General features: G+C 38.7%; 1 protein-coding gene across 1 annotated transcript in view; it reads right to left on the reverse strand.

Annotated features, from left to right (window-relative positions):
• The window catches only part of ATP1B3 (ATPase Na+/K+ transporting subunit beta 3), a 45381-nt gene that overhangs the window by 8313 nt on the left and 20609 nt on the right, over positions 1–16459 (reverse strand). The window contains exons 2-4 of the mRNA XM_042998602.1: positions 9808–9936; positions 4622–4729; positions 71–255 (exon numbers count right to left, since the gene is read on the reverse strand). Of these exons, the coding sequence (XP_042854536.1) occupies positions 71–255; positions 4622–4729; positions 9808–9936 (422 nt within the window). The remainder of the gene's footprint in view (positions 1–70; positions 256–4621; positions 4730–9807; positions 9937–16459) is intronic.

The raw sequence follows: 16459 nt of genomic DNA on the forward strand, positions 1-16459 counted from the left end.
AAAAAACAGTTCCAAGCTACTCAATAGAGGATATTAGAAAAAAAGCAGCAGCGGCAATATAGGTACATACTCTGTTCATTTTCACAAGAATACAAGGATTTCCTCTGGAGTAGCCAAACTCTGGATCATCCACACCACTGCATGCTTCAAGTAAGGCAACAGGAAACTGACATGCATGATAAATTGGACCCTTCTGTACAAAAAGCGTTCGGTCAGGACAAGCTGTGAGATTCTTCTGTTCTTCTAAATCATATGCTAAAAAGAAAACATATATGCGTATATAGATCAGCTAGAAATAGATCTTAAATACAACTAGGAACACATCATCCTTTGGACAACACTCTTCAAAAACAAAAAGAACATGCTAATTACTGTGTAAGCAGTATCTATTAGAACAAAGAGAAGACAATGTATCTTTTAACCAGAGATGGTACACTTTAACAGGAGAAAGGCTTTCCTAAAACTCAGCAATGACAACTGAAAAAGTAGAAAATGAGAGAAAAACAAGAGATCTAAGAGCCAACTAAGAGAACAGTTCTAGAAAGAACCAGAAAACTGAGTTGTGGAAATGATCAAAGTAATTAATAGAAGGTAATTTCTGTGAAATTATTATTGAAAGGTAATAATTTATTAACCTAAGCCTTCATCCTGAAAGATCTCCATCAAGTTCCCAGTAAAGTTCTATTTTATTTTTTAAGTTTAGAGAGAGGGAGACAGAGAATCCCAAGCAGGCTCCACACTGTCAGCACACAGCCAGATGTAGGGCTCAAACCCATGAACTGTGAGATAGTGAAATCCAGAGTCAGATGTTTAACACTGAGCCACCCCAGGTGCCCCCCAGTAAAGTGGTATTTTAAAGACTGAAACTAAAGTAAATTTTAGAACCCCAAGGAAATACATATAAAAACAAAGTAAAAATCCAGCCTTGTGGAGGAGAAAAAGGCAATACAAAGTAACTAAAATTCTAGATGCAGCTAAACTACCACCTATAAATGCAGATTGAGGTCATTTTCAGAAATGAAAGGACTCAAAATTTACATTTCATGTATCTTTTCTTATGAAGTTATTTGAGAATAAATATACTCCACCAAAACTAGGCAGTAAATTAAGAAAAAAGGCAGGAGCCAAAAAACAGTGGATCCAGCTAAAGTGATTAAAAAAAAAAAAAAAAGAGTCCCAAAATGACAGCTGGATAGTAAAGTTCTAAACAGTTACTAGTACAGACTATGGCAGGAAGGGAAAAGCTCTAAAGAGTTTTCCAGGAAAAAAAAAAAAAAGGACTTAAGAGGATACCTCAAATCAGTGTGCAAATAAGGGAGCCAGAAGAGTGTCTATAGATGATGGAATAAGACATAAAGATTAAGTATAGAAAGGCAACCAATAGCAAAACTAAAAATAATAATTACTAAACTGGGTTGTAGGGTGGAGTGTCTGAGGCATGTGAAGTAAATGCTCATCTGTCATGGCAGGAAGTAAAGACAATATATAAAAGTGATAAATCAACAGCTAGAAGGAAAGTATAACAGAAATACAGAAAAAAATACCATAAGAGAAATTTCAAGAGCATGAAGTTCTTTCCTGTTGAACATGTATCCAGAATCAAATTACTCACAACCTATAAAGGTTTAAAAAAAAGGGGGGGGGGAGGGGGGCCTGGGTGGCTCAGTCGGTTGAGAGTCCGACTTCAGCTCAGGTCATGATCTCACAATTGGTGAGTTCGAGCCCTGAGTTGGGCTCTGTGGTGACAGCTCAGAGCCTGAAGCCTACTTCCAATTCTGTCTGTCTCTCTCTCTGCCCCTCTCCTGCTCATGCTCTCTGTGTCTTAAAAATAAATAAAGGTTAAAAAAAACATTTACAGCCTCCATTGCTTCCTTTCTTGCCAAGCCACCATTCTACTCATCTGGTTAGTGTAATGGCCTCCTGACTAGCTTCCCTGTACCCTTCAACCCACAGTCTCAAAAAAGCAGCCTGAGTGATCCTTTAAAAGTTGGGAGTGAGATGATGTTATTCCCTGCTTAAAAACCTCCCACTTGGTCAGTGTAAAAACCAAAGAACTTAGTGATGGCCTCTAAGGACCCACACAACCCATCCTTTACTTCCCTAACCTCCTAAAACTCTTGCCCTGGCTTACTCCATCCAGCTCCTCCAGCTTTCCTGATAAACCCTGAATGTGCTGGGCATTATAAATAAGCTTCAGGTCAGTTCCCTCATCTTGATATCCTCCTTAAGGGCCCCCTTCCATGAGGCCTCCTGGACCTTCCTGTTCAAAACTACAACCCTTCCCATCTCTGTTCTCTGCCTCATGTTTCTCCCCAGCACTCATCACCTTCCTGTGCACCACTGGACTACAAGCTCCATGAACACACATTTTTTTCCTGTGTTCACTGATTAAACTTCAAAGAGTGCGTGACATAAAGACAGCCTTGAAAAAATATTTGTCGAGGAAATTAAAAGGACTGCAGCTAGAAAAGAGTAGGGCAGGAAACTGTTTTCATTACAGAACTTTCTTTACTATTTGATTTTAAAGCCATGGATTATACGCTCACAAAAACATCCTTAAAGAACTATCAAGGAAAGATTTAGAAAGTCAAGTGGATGGTGTAGGATTGAGGTTTTTAAGATAAGAGGAAGTTGAGGAATTCTGCATGCTGACAAGAAGGATCCAATAAAGAGAGGCTAAATATACAGGAAAAGGAGAGTAAACAATGCTTCCAAGACCATGGAAGAGGAAGAGATCCAAAGCAGGACTGGTACAGGTGGCCTATGCAAGGAAGGGCCTCAGAGCAGGAGAAATATCACACACAAAATGGCTGTAACTGTAGGTTGGCTTTTCTAGTAATGAGGAAACTGCAGGAGTTCCCATCTGAGTCCTTCCATTACTTTTTGAAGTAGGGAAGCAAGTTATATGAAGTGAGTTCTATATAGAGGAAAAGGGTTAGAGGTTTGAATAGAAATTGGAAATAATCCTCTAAGAATTATCCAGAGAAATTCAGCAGGATTGCCAGGAAATAGAGCAGTTCTATTTGAGGGAGGTGGTCAAGTATTCACAGTGCTAAATAGTCCCATGGAAAGCCTTCAGCAGCCTGCTCGGGGCAGGCTCAAAGGAAGGGCCTTCATTCAGGAATTATATGGTTTCATCTAGGAGAACTATGTGGCTTCATCCATGTGCATTTTATGACAGAATGACAGGCAAAGGATTTTAGAGTACTGGCAAAACTGAAAGTGAAATGAAAAACCATGGAATTAGTAAGCTTAGTAAAAAGGGAAGTTAGGGAGAAGAGGATGGGACAAAATAAAAGGGTCAGTGAAGTGGAAGTCCCAATGAGGTAGAATAGTGAGGGAAAGTTAAACAATTAAACTACACGGTTGTGTCAGGAAAGCCTCAGTGATTTTGGCAATGGGGTCCTACGTGTTCTAAGGAATGAATGTAGATCTGGAAGAGGTGAGGTGATCATGAACCAACAGGCCAGGGCATGTGATGATTATTCATGTGAATGGTAACACCACATGAGGTAGGCTAAACCAAACAGGAGGAAAACTGGGCTACGACAACTATTAGAAAGCATTACAGACTGGCAACTCCAAAACCCACAGCAGGTATGTATTTGGATGGGTTATTTATTTTCATTTTTTAAAAAAATGTTTATTTTTGAGAGAGACAGAGACAGAATGTGAGTGGGTTAGGGACAGAGAGAGAGAGGGAAGCAAAGAATCTGAAGCAGGCTCCGGGCTCTGAGCTGTCAGCACAGAGCCCGACGCGGGGCTCGAATCCTCCAGCTGTGGCATCATGACCTGAGCTGAAGTCGGATGCTCAAGCGACTGAACCACCCAGGCACCCCTATTTATTTATTTATTTTAAATTAGAACATGAGTGGGGGAGAGAGGCAAAAGAAGAGAGAGAGAGAATCCTAGTAGGCTCCACAGTGCCCTGGGGCTCAATCCCAGAACCCTGGGATCATGACCTGAGACAAAATAATGATTTGGATGCTCAACCGACTGAGCCACCCAGGCACCCCTGGTTTTGTTCTGTTTTTACGTTTACTTATTTATTTTTGTGTGTGTGAGAGAGAGACAGAGAATCCTAAGCAGGCTCAGTGCAGTTAGCACAGGACTTGAACCCACAAACCGGGAGATCATGACCTTAGCCAAAATCAAGAATTGGATGCTTAACCAATTGAGCGATGCAGGCACCCCTGGTTTTGTTTTGTTTTTAAATAACAAACATCATTCCTTGTTCCCTCCACAAGTAAGTACTACATTGGATTCAAAACATCCAAATGCTTAGAGGCATTATTTTGTATAATTCAGTTTGCTTTATTAGTCAAATGCTTTTTAATGCAGATATAAATGTCATGTCTCAATAGATTTATTCATATACTTAATACAGAAAAGTCAAATTCAACTGCCCATTGAGCTTAGACCCCTATGTCTTTCCATAAGTTAGAATATTCTCATGACTAATTATAAAATGTACTTGCCAGTCCTCTCAGTTGACTGAGTTTAAGAGAAAAACAAAAGGTAAAACAGACTCTAAGAAAGAGGTTTCTAAAAGTAATCATTATTTGGTACCAGTTTCTCAGTACCTAAAATCTTTTACCTCACTCTAAGAAAATATACTTACGTTTTAGAAAGTTCCTAAGGTCTTCAGTGTACCTTTGATAGGACTCTGGATCAGACGCACTGAATGAATATTCCAATGCAGTTACTGGTTTTGGAAAAACCATAAGTCCTATACAGAGATAAAAGAAAAGGGGGAAGATTAACTGCAGCAAATTCCCTTCTTTCTGCTTATTCTTATACCTGAGGGGCAGATCTCAGTAAATTACATGGAAAAATGTGTTCACAGGTATGCTGAAATTATCAAGAACTTCTCAGTTGATTATGAAGGTACAGACATCTAAAATGAAGAGAATTGGAAATCTGCAAAATCATCTCAGGCATTACCAATTAAAAACCTCCCCGAAATCTGATAATCTACAGTTAAATTAAAATTGCTCTGTTCCTGATTTTAAAAGATGCAAATTTTACTTTTTACTTCCTACACTCATTTTTCTATCAAATATTTTTAGGTTTTGTCAATTTGCTATTAATTAGAAAAGTTTTAGCAAATCAGTCTCAGCACTTTAGTCATTCAAATTACAACTGTATGGAAACATACATAAAACTTTTTCAATGGAAGAGGCCTATAAAATTTTAACTCTATGGTTGAATATGCTTCCTTCAATAATAAACACTGCTCTATAATTCAAATGTGGTTTTCACATATTGAATTTGGCATATAACCAACAATTTCATATTAAGTCAACACCCATGTATACAGAACATGTTGCATGAGTTTATGAAAAGAAAATGTAAGCATATTTATATTTAAGGAAACATAATCAGGCTTCCAACTTTAATGTACGCTTTCTTTGTTTTAAAAGCATCCAATCTAGATTAATTCAGCCTTGCACCCAGGCTTAAGAACAATCCTAACATTTTCACTGGTCTCTAAACATTTCTCATATCAAAGTTATTAGAGATGCTATGCCTTTCACTGAATCTGAAAATATACAAATGACAAGGGTTGTTTTAATTTCCATTAAAACTGCTGCTCACAGATCTGTAGTTCTTTTTTTGTTATTTTTTGTTTTTTTTAAATAGTGTTAGCATTTTAGATCAGATCCAGTTTCTTTTTTTTTTATTTTTTTAATTAAAAAAAATTTTTTTTAATGTTTTATTTTTATTTTTGAGACAGAGAGAGAGACAGCATGAGCAGGGAAGGGGCAGAGAGAGAGGGAGACACAGAATGTGAAGCAGGCTCCAGGCTCTGAGCGGTCAGCACAGAGCCCGACGCGGGGCTCAAACTCACGAACTGTGAGATTGTGACCTGAGCCGAAGTCAGACGCTTAACCGACTGAGCCACCCAGGTGCCCCAGATCCAGTTTCTTTTAAATCCTTGCCTGTATTGGTTTGCATTGATCTTGAGTTAAACTAGATGCAATGCTACCCAAATATGATGAAACAATGTTTCTAAATAGCAGAGCAAATCTTATATATTCAACACAAAAGACCTCCCAATTAAACTCCCTATTCACTTACATAAACAAACCAGAGATCACTTGGATTTAGATAATCCCCTATGCCTGATTTTCCATCCACTGCAAAATCTCTGGGCAAAAACTTTATGACTTCTTATAAAAGTATTTAATGAATAATACATCTTACAGTCCAGTATATTAAATGACCATCTGTATATGTCTGAAATTGTTTGCTTTTATTTTTAAGGTTTTATAGCAGGAATAGGATATAATATCCTGCAAGTAAAAAAGCAAGAGAATCAAGGCAGCTTGCAAATAAATGTATTAAAAACCCCTAATTTTAAGAAAAACCCAGCATAAAATATTCAGATTGCTAAAGAAATTTTACTTTAATTTTTTAAGTATTTATTTTAAAGTTTATTTGGAGAGACAGAGAGCACAAGTGAGAAAGGGGTAGAAAGGGAGAGAGAGAGAATCCCAAGCAGGCTCCACAGTCAGGGCAGAGCCCCACATGGAGCTCGAACTCACAAACCGTGAGATCATGACCTGAGCCAAAATCAAGAGTTGGATGCTTAACTGACTGAAGCCACCCAGATGTCCCTAAACTAAAGAAATTTTAAAGAAACACATGAAGATATCTGTGTTTTATACAAAAGATTACATTCCTTTACATGACTAATGGTTTTTTTTTTGATAGTGAGAGAGAGCACACACATGAGCAAGGAAGAGGGGCAGAGGAAAAGAGAGAAAGAGGGAATCTTAAGTAGGTGCCACACTTGGTGCAGAGCCCAACAGAGCTCGATCCCACCACCCTGGGATCATGACCTGAGCCAAAATCAAGAGCCTGGATGCTCCACTGACTGAGCCAACCAGGCAGCCCTACCTGACTGATTGTATTTATTTTGAGAGAGGGGAGAGAGAAAATCCCAAGCAGGCCCTGTGCTGTTCAGCAGGGAGCCCAATGTTTGGGCTTGATCTCATGAACCATGAGATCATAACCTAAGTCGAAAATCAAGAGTCAAATGCTTAATGGCTAAGCCACCCAGGTGCTCCTAAGGGATTTTTCAATGATTCAATTTGCAAAAACTTTAAGACATGAAAGTCTAAAACTGAATTTTTAAAAAATATTTTTATTTTATTATTTTTTTAAACACTCTCTCCAGCAAATTTTTTTTTAATGTTTATTTTTGAAGGAGAGAGAGAGAGACACAGAGCATGAGCCAGGAAGGGGCAGAGAGAGAGGGAGGCAGAATCCAAAGCAGGCTCCAGGCTGTGAGCTGTCAGCACAAAGCCTGATGTGGGGCTCGAACTCATGAACTGTGAGATCATGACCTGAGCCGAAGTCGGATGCTCAACGGACTGAGCCACCCAGGTGCCCCAAGATTTTATTTTTTTTAAGTAATTTCTACACCCAAAGTGGGGCTTGACCTTACAACCCCAAAATGAAGACTCACATATTCTACCAACTGAGCCAGCTAGGTGCCCCTAAAACTGAACTTCTGATACCCATTACTTCTTAGACCTTGCCTAACAATGCTCTTGGAGCCCTAGCAACTTGCTATTTAACAACGTGTTTGAAACTCTTAAGTAGAAAACCAAAGCAGGCATGTACAGTACAGGTGGATTTTCTACACAGTATGCTAAAGTCCTCCAAATAAAGTCTTATCTTACTCAAAATGAAGATCATCAATGGAATGCAAAAACTATAATAACTCCTCTATCACCTTACAATTTAAACCACTGGAATATGAGAATGTGTGCATACAATGTGCATGTTTGTTGGGGTGTGATGGGCAGGGTTTATGTTATATGTATGTATATTTTATGTACCAATTTCAAACCAGCATTTATTTTACCGGGTAGAAACAATATTATGGAAATAATGTTATTTAAAAATAAAATTAAGGAGCGCCTGGGTGGCTCAGTCAGTTGGGCATCCGACTTCGGCTCAGGTCGTGGTCTTGCGGTTTTTGAGTTCGAGCCCTGCGTTGGGCTCTGTGTTGACAGCTCAGAGCCTGGAGCCTGCTTCCGATTCTGTGTCTCCTCCTCTCTCTGCCCCTCCCATGCTCACACTCTGTCTCTGTCTCTCAATAATAAATAAACGTTAAAGAAATTTTTTTTTAAATAAAAATAAAATATGGTCAATGCAAAAAAACCAGTATATTAAATACTGCATATAATGCAGAACGTACAAGTAGGAAGAAAAAATATTATCCTTAATCCCTTTGTAAAGAGAATATTTTAACAAACTAATGTATATTCATCCAGTGTTATATATACATATGTATGTGTGTACATATATATTTATTTAAGGTAATGATAAGACTTTAAGTACTATAATATACTTGTAAATAATTTTAAGGAACTTGGTTTGAAACTTGAATATATGGAACACATCTTATTGCTTATATTATTCATGCAATTGTAAACAGTTTATTTCTGAAATAGATCAGATCATGTTCACTGGTAATAAAGTCACATAACTTAGCAAGAAAAATAGTTATCTTAGAATTAGTCTAGGTAGAAGAAAACGCTACAATGAGAGGTTAGGGAAAAATGAGTATGGAGTTAGTCTCTGATACTTGGTCAAATAAACTAAAAAAGAGAAAAGAGTGATTCCTGGTGTTTACACAAATGTTAACAGCAAACCAAGGAAAAGTCATTAGAACAAAATGTTTAAGAAAAGATGGCTGGGGAAAGTGGTGTAGTCTGGCTGTTGATATGGCTCATAAATCCATACAATGAGCCAAGATCTAGTTCAGGGTTCGTCAACCTTAGCACTACTGACCTTTTGGGCTGGACAACTCTTTGTTGCAGGGGGCTGTCCTGTGCCTTGTAGGATGTTAAGCAACATCCCTGACCTCTGCTCATTAGCAGCATCTCTCGAGGTGTAACAATACAAACTGTCTCCAATACAACCACAAGGCCCTTGGGGAGCAAATCACTGATGGATGAGAACCACTGCTCCAAAAGGAAACATTCTACTACACTTGTCCCTTCACTGGCCTGCCTGCCCACCCTGCCTGCTGTCCAAATCCCAGTCCTCCATGAGAAGCCTGCCCTTCTCTAGCATCTCTAAAGGTTGTTCACATTTTTGGGAATTATTTATACTGGAGTTCTGCACATTGTTATCTTCCTCTATAGAAAGTGCCAGCACCTTGAACGGCCATGTCCAATAACGAAGGTAAAGCTGGCATTCAAATTAGTGTTTCAGTTGAGATTTTCTTCTGTAGTGGACAACCCTGGAGAATATTTTTTCCTTAAGACAACAGAGAAGAATTGAACACAGTAACAGTATACTCATTTTATTCTCTGATGTATCATTATTTAATATTTCTTACCACTTCCATATTAAGCAATTAAAACTATGAAGCTTTGTAAGACTGATGCTCTAGCCCAAGCTAGAGCTAAAATGTTTACTTTGTAAGTAAATTACTCAAGGCCAAGTGAAAATGCTATACAATATTCGCAAAAGCCATCCATTGACCATACTGATCAAATTTGGCTTCACTATAATTGTCAATATTCATTTCTGCTTATTCCTGGCAAAGGACTCAAGATTTATCAGCTCAGGTCTTTATATCACTACGTAAATAGAATAGGTTTTCAAATCAGTATGTAAATATAAAAGGTCTTTTTATCAGTATGTAAATATTTAACAACAAAAATCAAAATTTTCACATTACCTAACCCTAAGGCTTAACTTTTTACCTATGTAAAAAATTTACAGTCAAGAAAAAATATAACCAAATTTTGTTAAAAGCCACAATAACTGCAATATAATTACCTGGACTAGGAATCTGGTCACGGTATTTTGGAACCTCATCATTCAGAGTCTGAAGCATAGCCCACATTGTAAATGAGAAGAGTGCAGCCAGGAACCCATAAAAGACTAGGTAGAAGAGCAAGATCAAACCTGCAAAAGAAAATAAAACTTAGGAAATTTAGATACACACACACAGTGCATATGTGTGGGGGTAATGGGAGGGCAGACACGTTAAAGAAACAAACCAACTGTTGTAAAGCTAGGATTCCAAGCTTTGCCATGCACACAGCCAAATATCTCCATATTCAGAACAATACACATTTGCCCAAGCAAAGGATATTTCAGCAGGCAGGACCCACCCATCCCATGACCCCTCATCTCCACTGATACTTTCAAGTCTAGCTTCTACAGATCATACTCTGGTTCAAGGTCAGAGCTTTAAAATTCTAGCACATGGGGAATGTCTCCCAAGATGGACTTGCTGTCCTCTAGGAAGATAAAAGATGATTTCAGGTGGAATAAAACCCCTATATGCACATATTCCTTTAAGTGGCAAACAGAAAGGAATTAGCACTTCAATCCCATATTTCACAATACTTATTTGCATAAGTTTAAGGTTTTTTAAAGTGAATGGACTTAACAGCCAGGAAATGTGCACAGAAAGCAAATCATGAAGATGGTATTCAATAAATGATGTTTAGGAAACACTAGTCAAGTGGAAGGCTCATGCAAAAGCAATGATAGGACAAGTGACCCAACCAATGGGACTTCACACTTCTACTGCTAAGCACAAAGCAAGAGTTGGCATACCCAAGTTTCAACATCAAGGGCTTAGTCTTTTGTTACTTCAAAATCTGGAAACACTAAAACAGATCTATCCCAAGCCAGTGATTTATTTTAGGAACATCTAAAATCAATTACTTTTCTCAAATGTCCACATTCAAAGTTCCAACATCAGAAGAGTTCACCATGAAGATTACATATTAGGATATGTTGTTAAAGCCACACATTTACATTTAAGTGTTTAAAAATTGATCAAAGGATAATAAATCCCCAGATACAGCAATAGTGAGAAACACTAATTCCCCAGAGTTGAATTAACATCAGCTTTACTTCCCAGTCTTAATAATCTACTTGTTTGTTTGCCTGACTCTATCACCAGCAAAGGGGCTACAGCAGAGGTTCCTGACCTATAATTTATGGACTCCCACCACCCCCAGGCAAGGATTACCTTCAGAGTTTGAGATTCTTATAATAATATATTTCTTAATATATCCATTTTCCTCCTCCCGGAAAAATGCTCTACAATGTTTTTCTGATTTTTAAAAGACTCCACAACCCCAAAACAGATTGTGCCAAAAACTAGATAATTTTTATTTCTTAAATGTGGGCAGGAGACTGCATCCCTCCCTTCAAGTAAAGGGGAAATAGTTAAAGCAATTTCATCTTAATCCACCCATCCTCCCTTGCCCCAATTACCAGCAGGCCAAAATAGGGAGCGAGAGAACAGAAGGAAGATAGGACAGCAGGAGGACCTTCAGATAGCATCACTATCCTACCACATACAGCAATCCTGTTGCAGAAAAAGAAAAGGAAGACCGATATCAAAGTAGTGCTCAATTTACTATACAGGGAAATGAAACACATGCAGAGTCCAAAAGCTAATTTAATGAGATATAGGAGAAAGGATTCTTTCAGATCTCGATGTTTATAGGAACAGATAAAATCCTGCATTCAACAGACCAGGGTTATGTTATTTATATTTATATAAATATATATATTTACATATATATATTTATACATTATAAAATACTATATAAAATACTATATAAAAATATTTTAAAAATATATAAAAGGTAACAAGTGTAGACTGTTCCACACTCAATAAAACTACAAAAACAGGTGGAATGAGGCCATAGTAGTATGTTGACTGATGCAGTAAGTATGAAACTGGAGAAGTTTAAAACAAAAGTGGTAAGAGTTTAATTATTTAGCTGTGTTTTTAAGTCATCCCAAAATATTATACCATTTTCAAAATCTGATTTTCAATTTCCAGGAAAAATAATGTAAATGAAATTTATAAAAAGTTACAAAGCAAATAAACATAAAACAGACATGAACAAGCTATACCCAAACAGGCTTTCGAAAGAACCACTACACAATGAAAAAGAGTGTTGAAAGTTCCTATTAAGAGTTATGTTCTTAAAATACACAAATTAATAACCATGTCCCAAATCTGATGCCATATACTAGTGGCTATTAAGTCAATTTTGAATGTAGGGAGTGTAGAAACAAGAATATAGACGTGATTTCCAGCACTAAAATGAGTTTTCTCTACTTGAATCTATTCCTTTTGCCAAGACCCACACCTAATATTTAAAATTAATCTCTTACAAATATCATATATGAAGGATCACTCCCAAGGGTAGCAATACTTCATCAACTTTTTTTTTTAATGTTTATTTATTTATTTTGAGAGAGAGTATGAGTGGCAGAGGGGCAGAGAGACAGGGAAAGAGAGAATCCGAAGCAGGATCCACACTGTCAGCACAGAGCCTGACATGGGGCTTGGTCTCCCGAACTGTGAGATCGTGACCTTAGCCGAAACCAAGTCTGACACTTAACCAACTGAACCACCCAGGTACCCCTACCTTTATCAACTTTTAACCTCTTTTCTCCTACTAAGAAAAATACCAGAAAAACACAAGTTGTCAATTACCGCTCTTATATATAGTTCCTTAGAGGCAGTTTGCTGATAGGCTTAGCAAACATACTGATGGGGATCAAATTGGAGGCACCCTAGTCAGTAATGGATGGTGCTGACATAATCTGTTCAGTGTGCCACGTCTGCCTCAGTTTTACTTAATGTAAGTAGGAAACAGCAAATGAAGCCTAAATAGTGCTTATTATACTACTGATATTTCCCAGCTTAAAATCCTTCAAGAATTTCCTTAAGTCATTAAGGAACAAAAGAAATTGGCATGCACTAAATTCTGAAGAAACATCAGCATTTTAAATAGTCTGAGGTCAACAGAATTATAACCAAAGAGGTTTATTCCAAATAAATATCAGGGCACCTGGGTGGCTCAGTCAGTTAAACCTCCGACTTCAGCTTAGGTCATCATCTCACAGTTTGAGTTCGAGCCCTGTGTCAGGCTCTGAGCTGTCAGCACAGAGGTTCTGTGTCTCCCTCTCTCTCTCTTCTCCTCTCCTGCTCATGGTCTATGTCTGTCTCTCAAAACTGAATAAATGTTAAAAAAATTTTTAAATAAATATCAAATACCAAAAAGCTTCATGTTGTAATTGGTATTTTTATATTATCACATTGTTCTAACGGCATATATAGAAGCACAACAAATGCTACTTCTGTACTTACACTCTTAGATCTAAGGGCACATTACAGAACTGTCAATGACTAAACTCTACCCTTCTCTAACACAGGAACCGACTTTCCTCTGCTCTCATTTCTGTTCCTTGAGAAGCCCCAACTTTTAAATCCCTTTCTTCTCTCTCATTTTAATTTTGTTTAGGGGAAGGGTGACAGGACAGATGCAGCAGGAGGTTATGGAGCAGGGTGGGTATATGCACAGGCTATGCTAGAGTCAGACTTAGGCTCAAATCCTGGCCTGACCACTTTTCTGCTGTGACCCTGGGCAAGCATCTACTCCCATACGAAAAAAAGGGGTGACGGTTGTACCTATCTAATTATTCACATTATAGAAAGGCAAGTAAACGTCCAGATATTTGACAAAAGCAAACTTCACAGGGGAAAAAGGCCAACAACAAAACTAGAAATATTTTTGGAATGATGCTGCAACTAGGCTTTAAGGCTAAATTTAAGGTTTAAGTCTTAACCTAATCAATTGCATTTTACTCTAAAAAAAATGTTTTCATAAATGAGATTAATGTGGATTCTATAAAAGAAAACTAAACAGCAAAAAATCTGGCCAAGGTTTATTCTGTATCACCCAAGGGAAGGAGAAATAGGTCCTGACCGGCCACTTTGTTTCAACCCTGACGGGTGTTCAACAATCCAGTTCCAGCACTAACCACCCAGGGTAGCACAGACTCCACTAGCTTAGGGCATGGCCCTCCACAAGAATGCCCTTACTTCAGATGCCACCTGAACTTCTAACCAACTGGCTACCAATCTAGGAGATCCGCAATGCTCCCTCAGATTTCAGAATTGGCTACAATGACTCAGAACCCAGAAAGGGCTCTACTTAAGATTAGTTATAAAGGACACCCACACAAACAGAGAGGGGTCTGGGATGGAATGCAGTCTCTGACACCCAATCTTCCAGGAATGTTCTGGGAATCACCCTCCCAACACATTAATCTGCTCCCAAACCTGGAAGCTCCACTAAGCTTCAGGGTCTAGAGTTTTTACCGGGGTTTTATTATGTGAGTGTGATTAAATCACTGGCCATGTAATTAAACCCAATCTCCAGCCCCCTCTTCTTCCCTCCCTTCAGTCAGGTTAGCTCAAAGTCCCAGCCCTCTAATCATAGGGTTGGTCTTTCTAAGGATCAGCCTCCAGGGAAGCTACTAAGGGGCCCACCAGGAGTCACTCTGCTAGCATAACATAGACACTCCAGTCTGGAAATTCCAAGGGTTTTTCAAAACTCGAGGCACCTGGGAAAAGACCATAAAAATTCTTTATTCCACAATACCAGCACACATAACCTGGGCACAACGGAGTTACTAGGCTTTATCAAGGCCCGAACATACATATCCTCTCAACACACTTTAAGACCATGTGATCTGATTCCCTAACTTCTGCAAACTTCCTAGTTACCTGATGGTACCTAGGTACTACAAAGACTCCTCTCCTCAGAGTTCTGATGGCTAGAAACTACTTCCTCTTTGTAAATAAATTAGCATTCTGTTCACAGTTAAAATTTTTTTAAAGAGAGGCAAGTATAATAATAATAAAAAAACACAATGGCATAGAAAAGTGCAAGTTCAAAATCTTTTGTATATTTGAATTTTTTTTTTTTTAACGTTTATTTATTTTTGAGACAGAGAGAGACAGAGCATGAATGGGGGAGGGTCAGAGAGAGGGAGACACAGAATCTGAAACAGGCTCCGGGCTCTGAGCTGTCAGCACAGGGGCCTGATGCGGGGCTTGAACTCACGAACCGCGAGATCATGACCTGAGCCGAAGTTGGACGCTTAACCGACTGAGCCACCCAGGCGCCCCTGTATATTTGAATTTTTAAAAGTGGCTTTTTATTGAGGTATAATTCACAGTCCATTCACCTGTGACTGGAATTGTTAGGTTTTATAGTAACTTAGATTAAGTACCAGACTGTTTTCCAAGGCAGCTGTACCATTCTACATTCTCACCAGCAGGGTTCCAATTTGTCCTCATTCTCCTCAGCACTTCTTGTCTTTTTATACAGCCATACTAGTAGGTGTGAAGTGGTATCTCATTGTGGGCTTAACTGGCATTTCTCTAATGGCTAATGATGTTGAGTATCTTTTCATGAGCTTATCAGCCATTGGTATGTTCTTTGGAGAACTGTGTATTTACATCCTGTATTACACCCATTTTTAAATTGGGTTATCTTTTTATTTGAGTTCTAAGGTTCTTTATATATAGTACAGATACAAGCCTCTAATCAGATATCTGTTGACTCCAATTCTATGGGTTGCTTCTCGCTTTCACGATAGTGTCCTTTAAAGCAGAAAAATTGTTGGGGTGCCTCAGTTGGTTAAGCATCTGACTTTGGTTCAGGTCATGATCTCACAATTCATGGGTTTGAGCCCCATGACCAGCTCTGTGCTGACAGCTTGGAGGCTGGAGCCTGCTTCAGACTCTCTGTCTCCCCTTCTCTCCGCCCCTCCCCCACTTGTGCTCTGTCTCTCTCTCTCTCAAAAATAAACATTTTAGAAACTTTTTTAAAAAGCAGAAAAGTTCTAGGGGTGCCTGGGTGGCTCAGTCAGTTAAGCGTCCGACTTCGGCTCGGGTCATGATCCTACATCTCGTGGGTTTGAGCCCCGCAACTGGCCCTGTGCTGACAGCTCAGAGCCTGGAGCCTGCTTCATGTTCTGTGTCTCCCTCTCTCTGCCCCTCCCCAACTTGCACTGTGTCTTTCTCTCTCACAAATAAATAAATATTAAAAAAAAAAAAAAACAGCAGAAAAGTTCTTAAATTTTTTAAAACTTAGAAATGTTATTTATATGTATATAAATACATATATTTATGTATTATCGCAAGCAAGTGAAGTTGGAGGTGGGGGGGGGGGAGTGCAGAGAGAATCCCAAGCAGGCTCTCCACTGCTCAATGTTGGTGAAATCATGATGACCTGAGCCAAAATCTAGAGTTAGATGCTTAACCGACTGAACCACCCATGCACCCTGGAAAAGTTCTTAATCTTGACTAGTCTAATTCATCTATTTTTTTCTTGGTTGTTTGTTTTTGGTGTCATATTTAAGATACCACTGCCTACGGGCGCCTGGGTGGCTCAGTCGGTTAAGCGTCCGACTTCGGCTCAGGTCATGATCTCACAGTCCATGAGTTCGAGCCCTGCGTCAGGCTCTGTGCTGACAGCTCAGAGCCTGGAGCCTATTTCTGATTCTGTGTCTCCCTCTCTCTCTGACCCTCCCCTGTTCATGCTCTGTCTCTGTCTCAAAAATAAATAAACGTTAAAAAAAAAAAAAAGAATGA

Source organism: Panthera tigris, chromosome C2 (genome assembly GCF_018350195.1).
Source record: "Panthera tigris isolate Pti1 chromosome C2, P.tigris_Pti1_mat1.1, whole genome shotgun sequence".
NCBI lineage: Eukaryota > Metazoa > Chordata > Mammalia > Carnivora > Felidae > Panthera > Panthera tigris.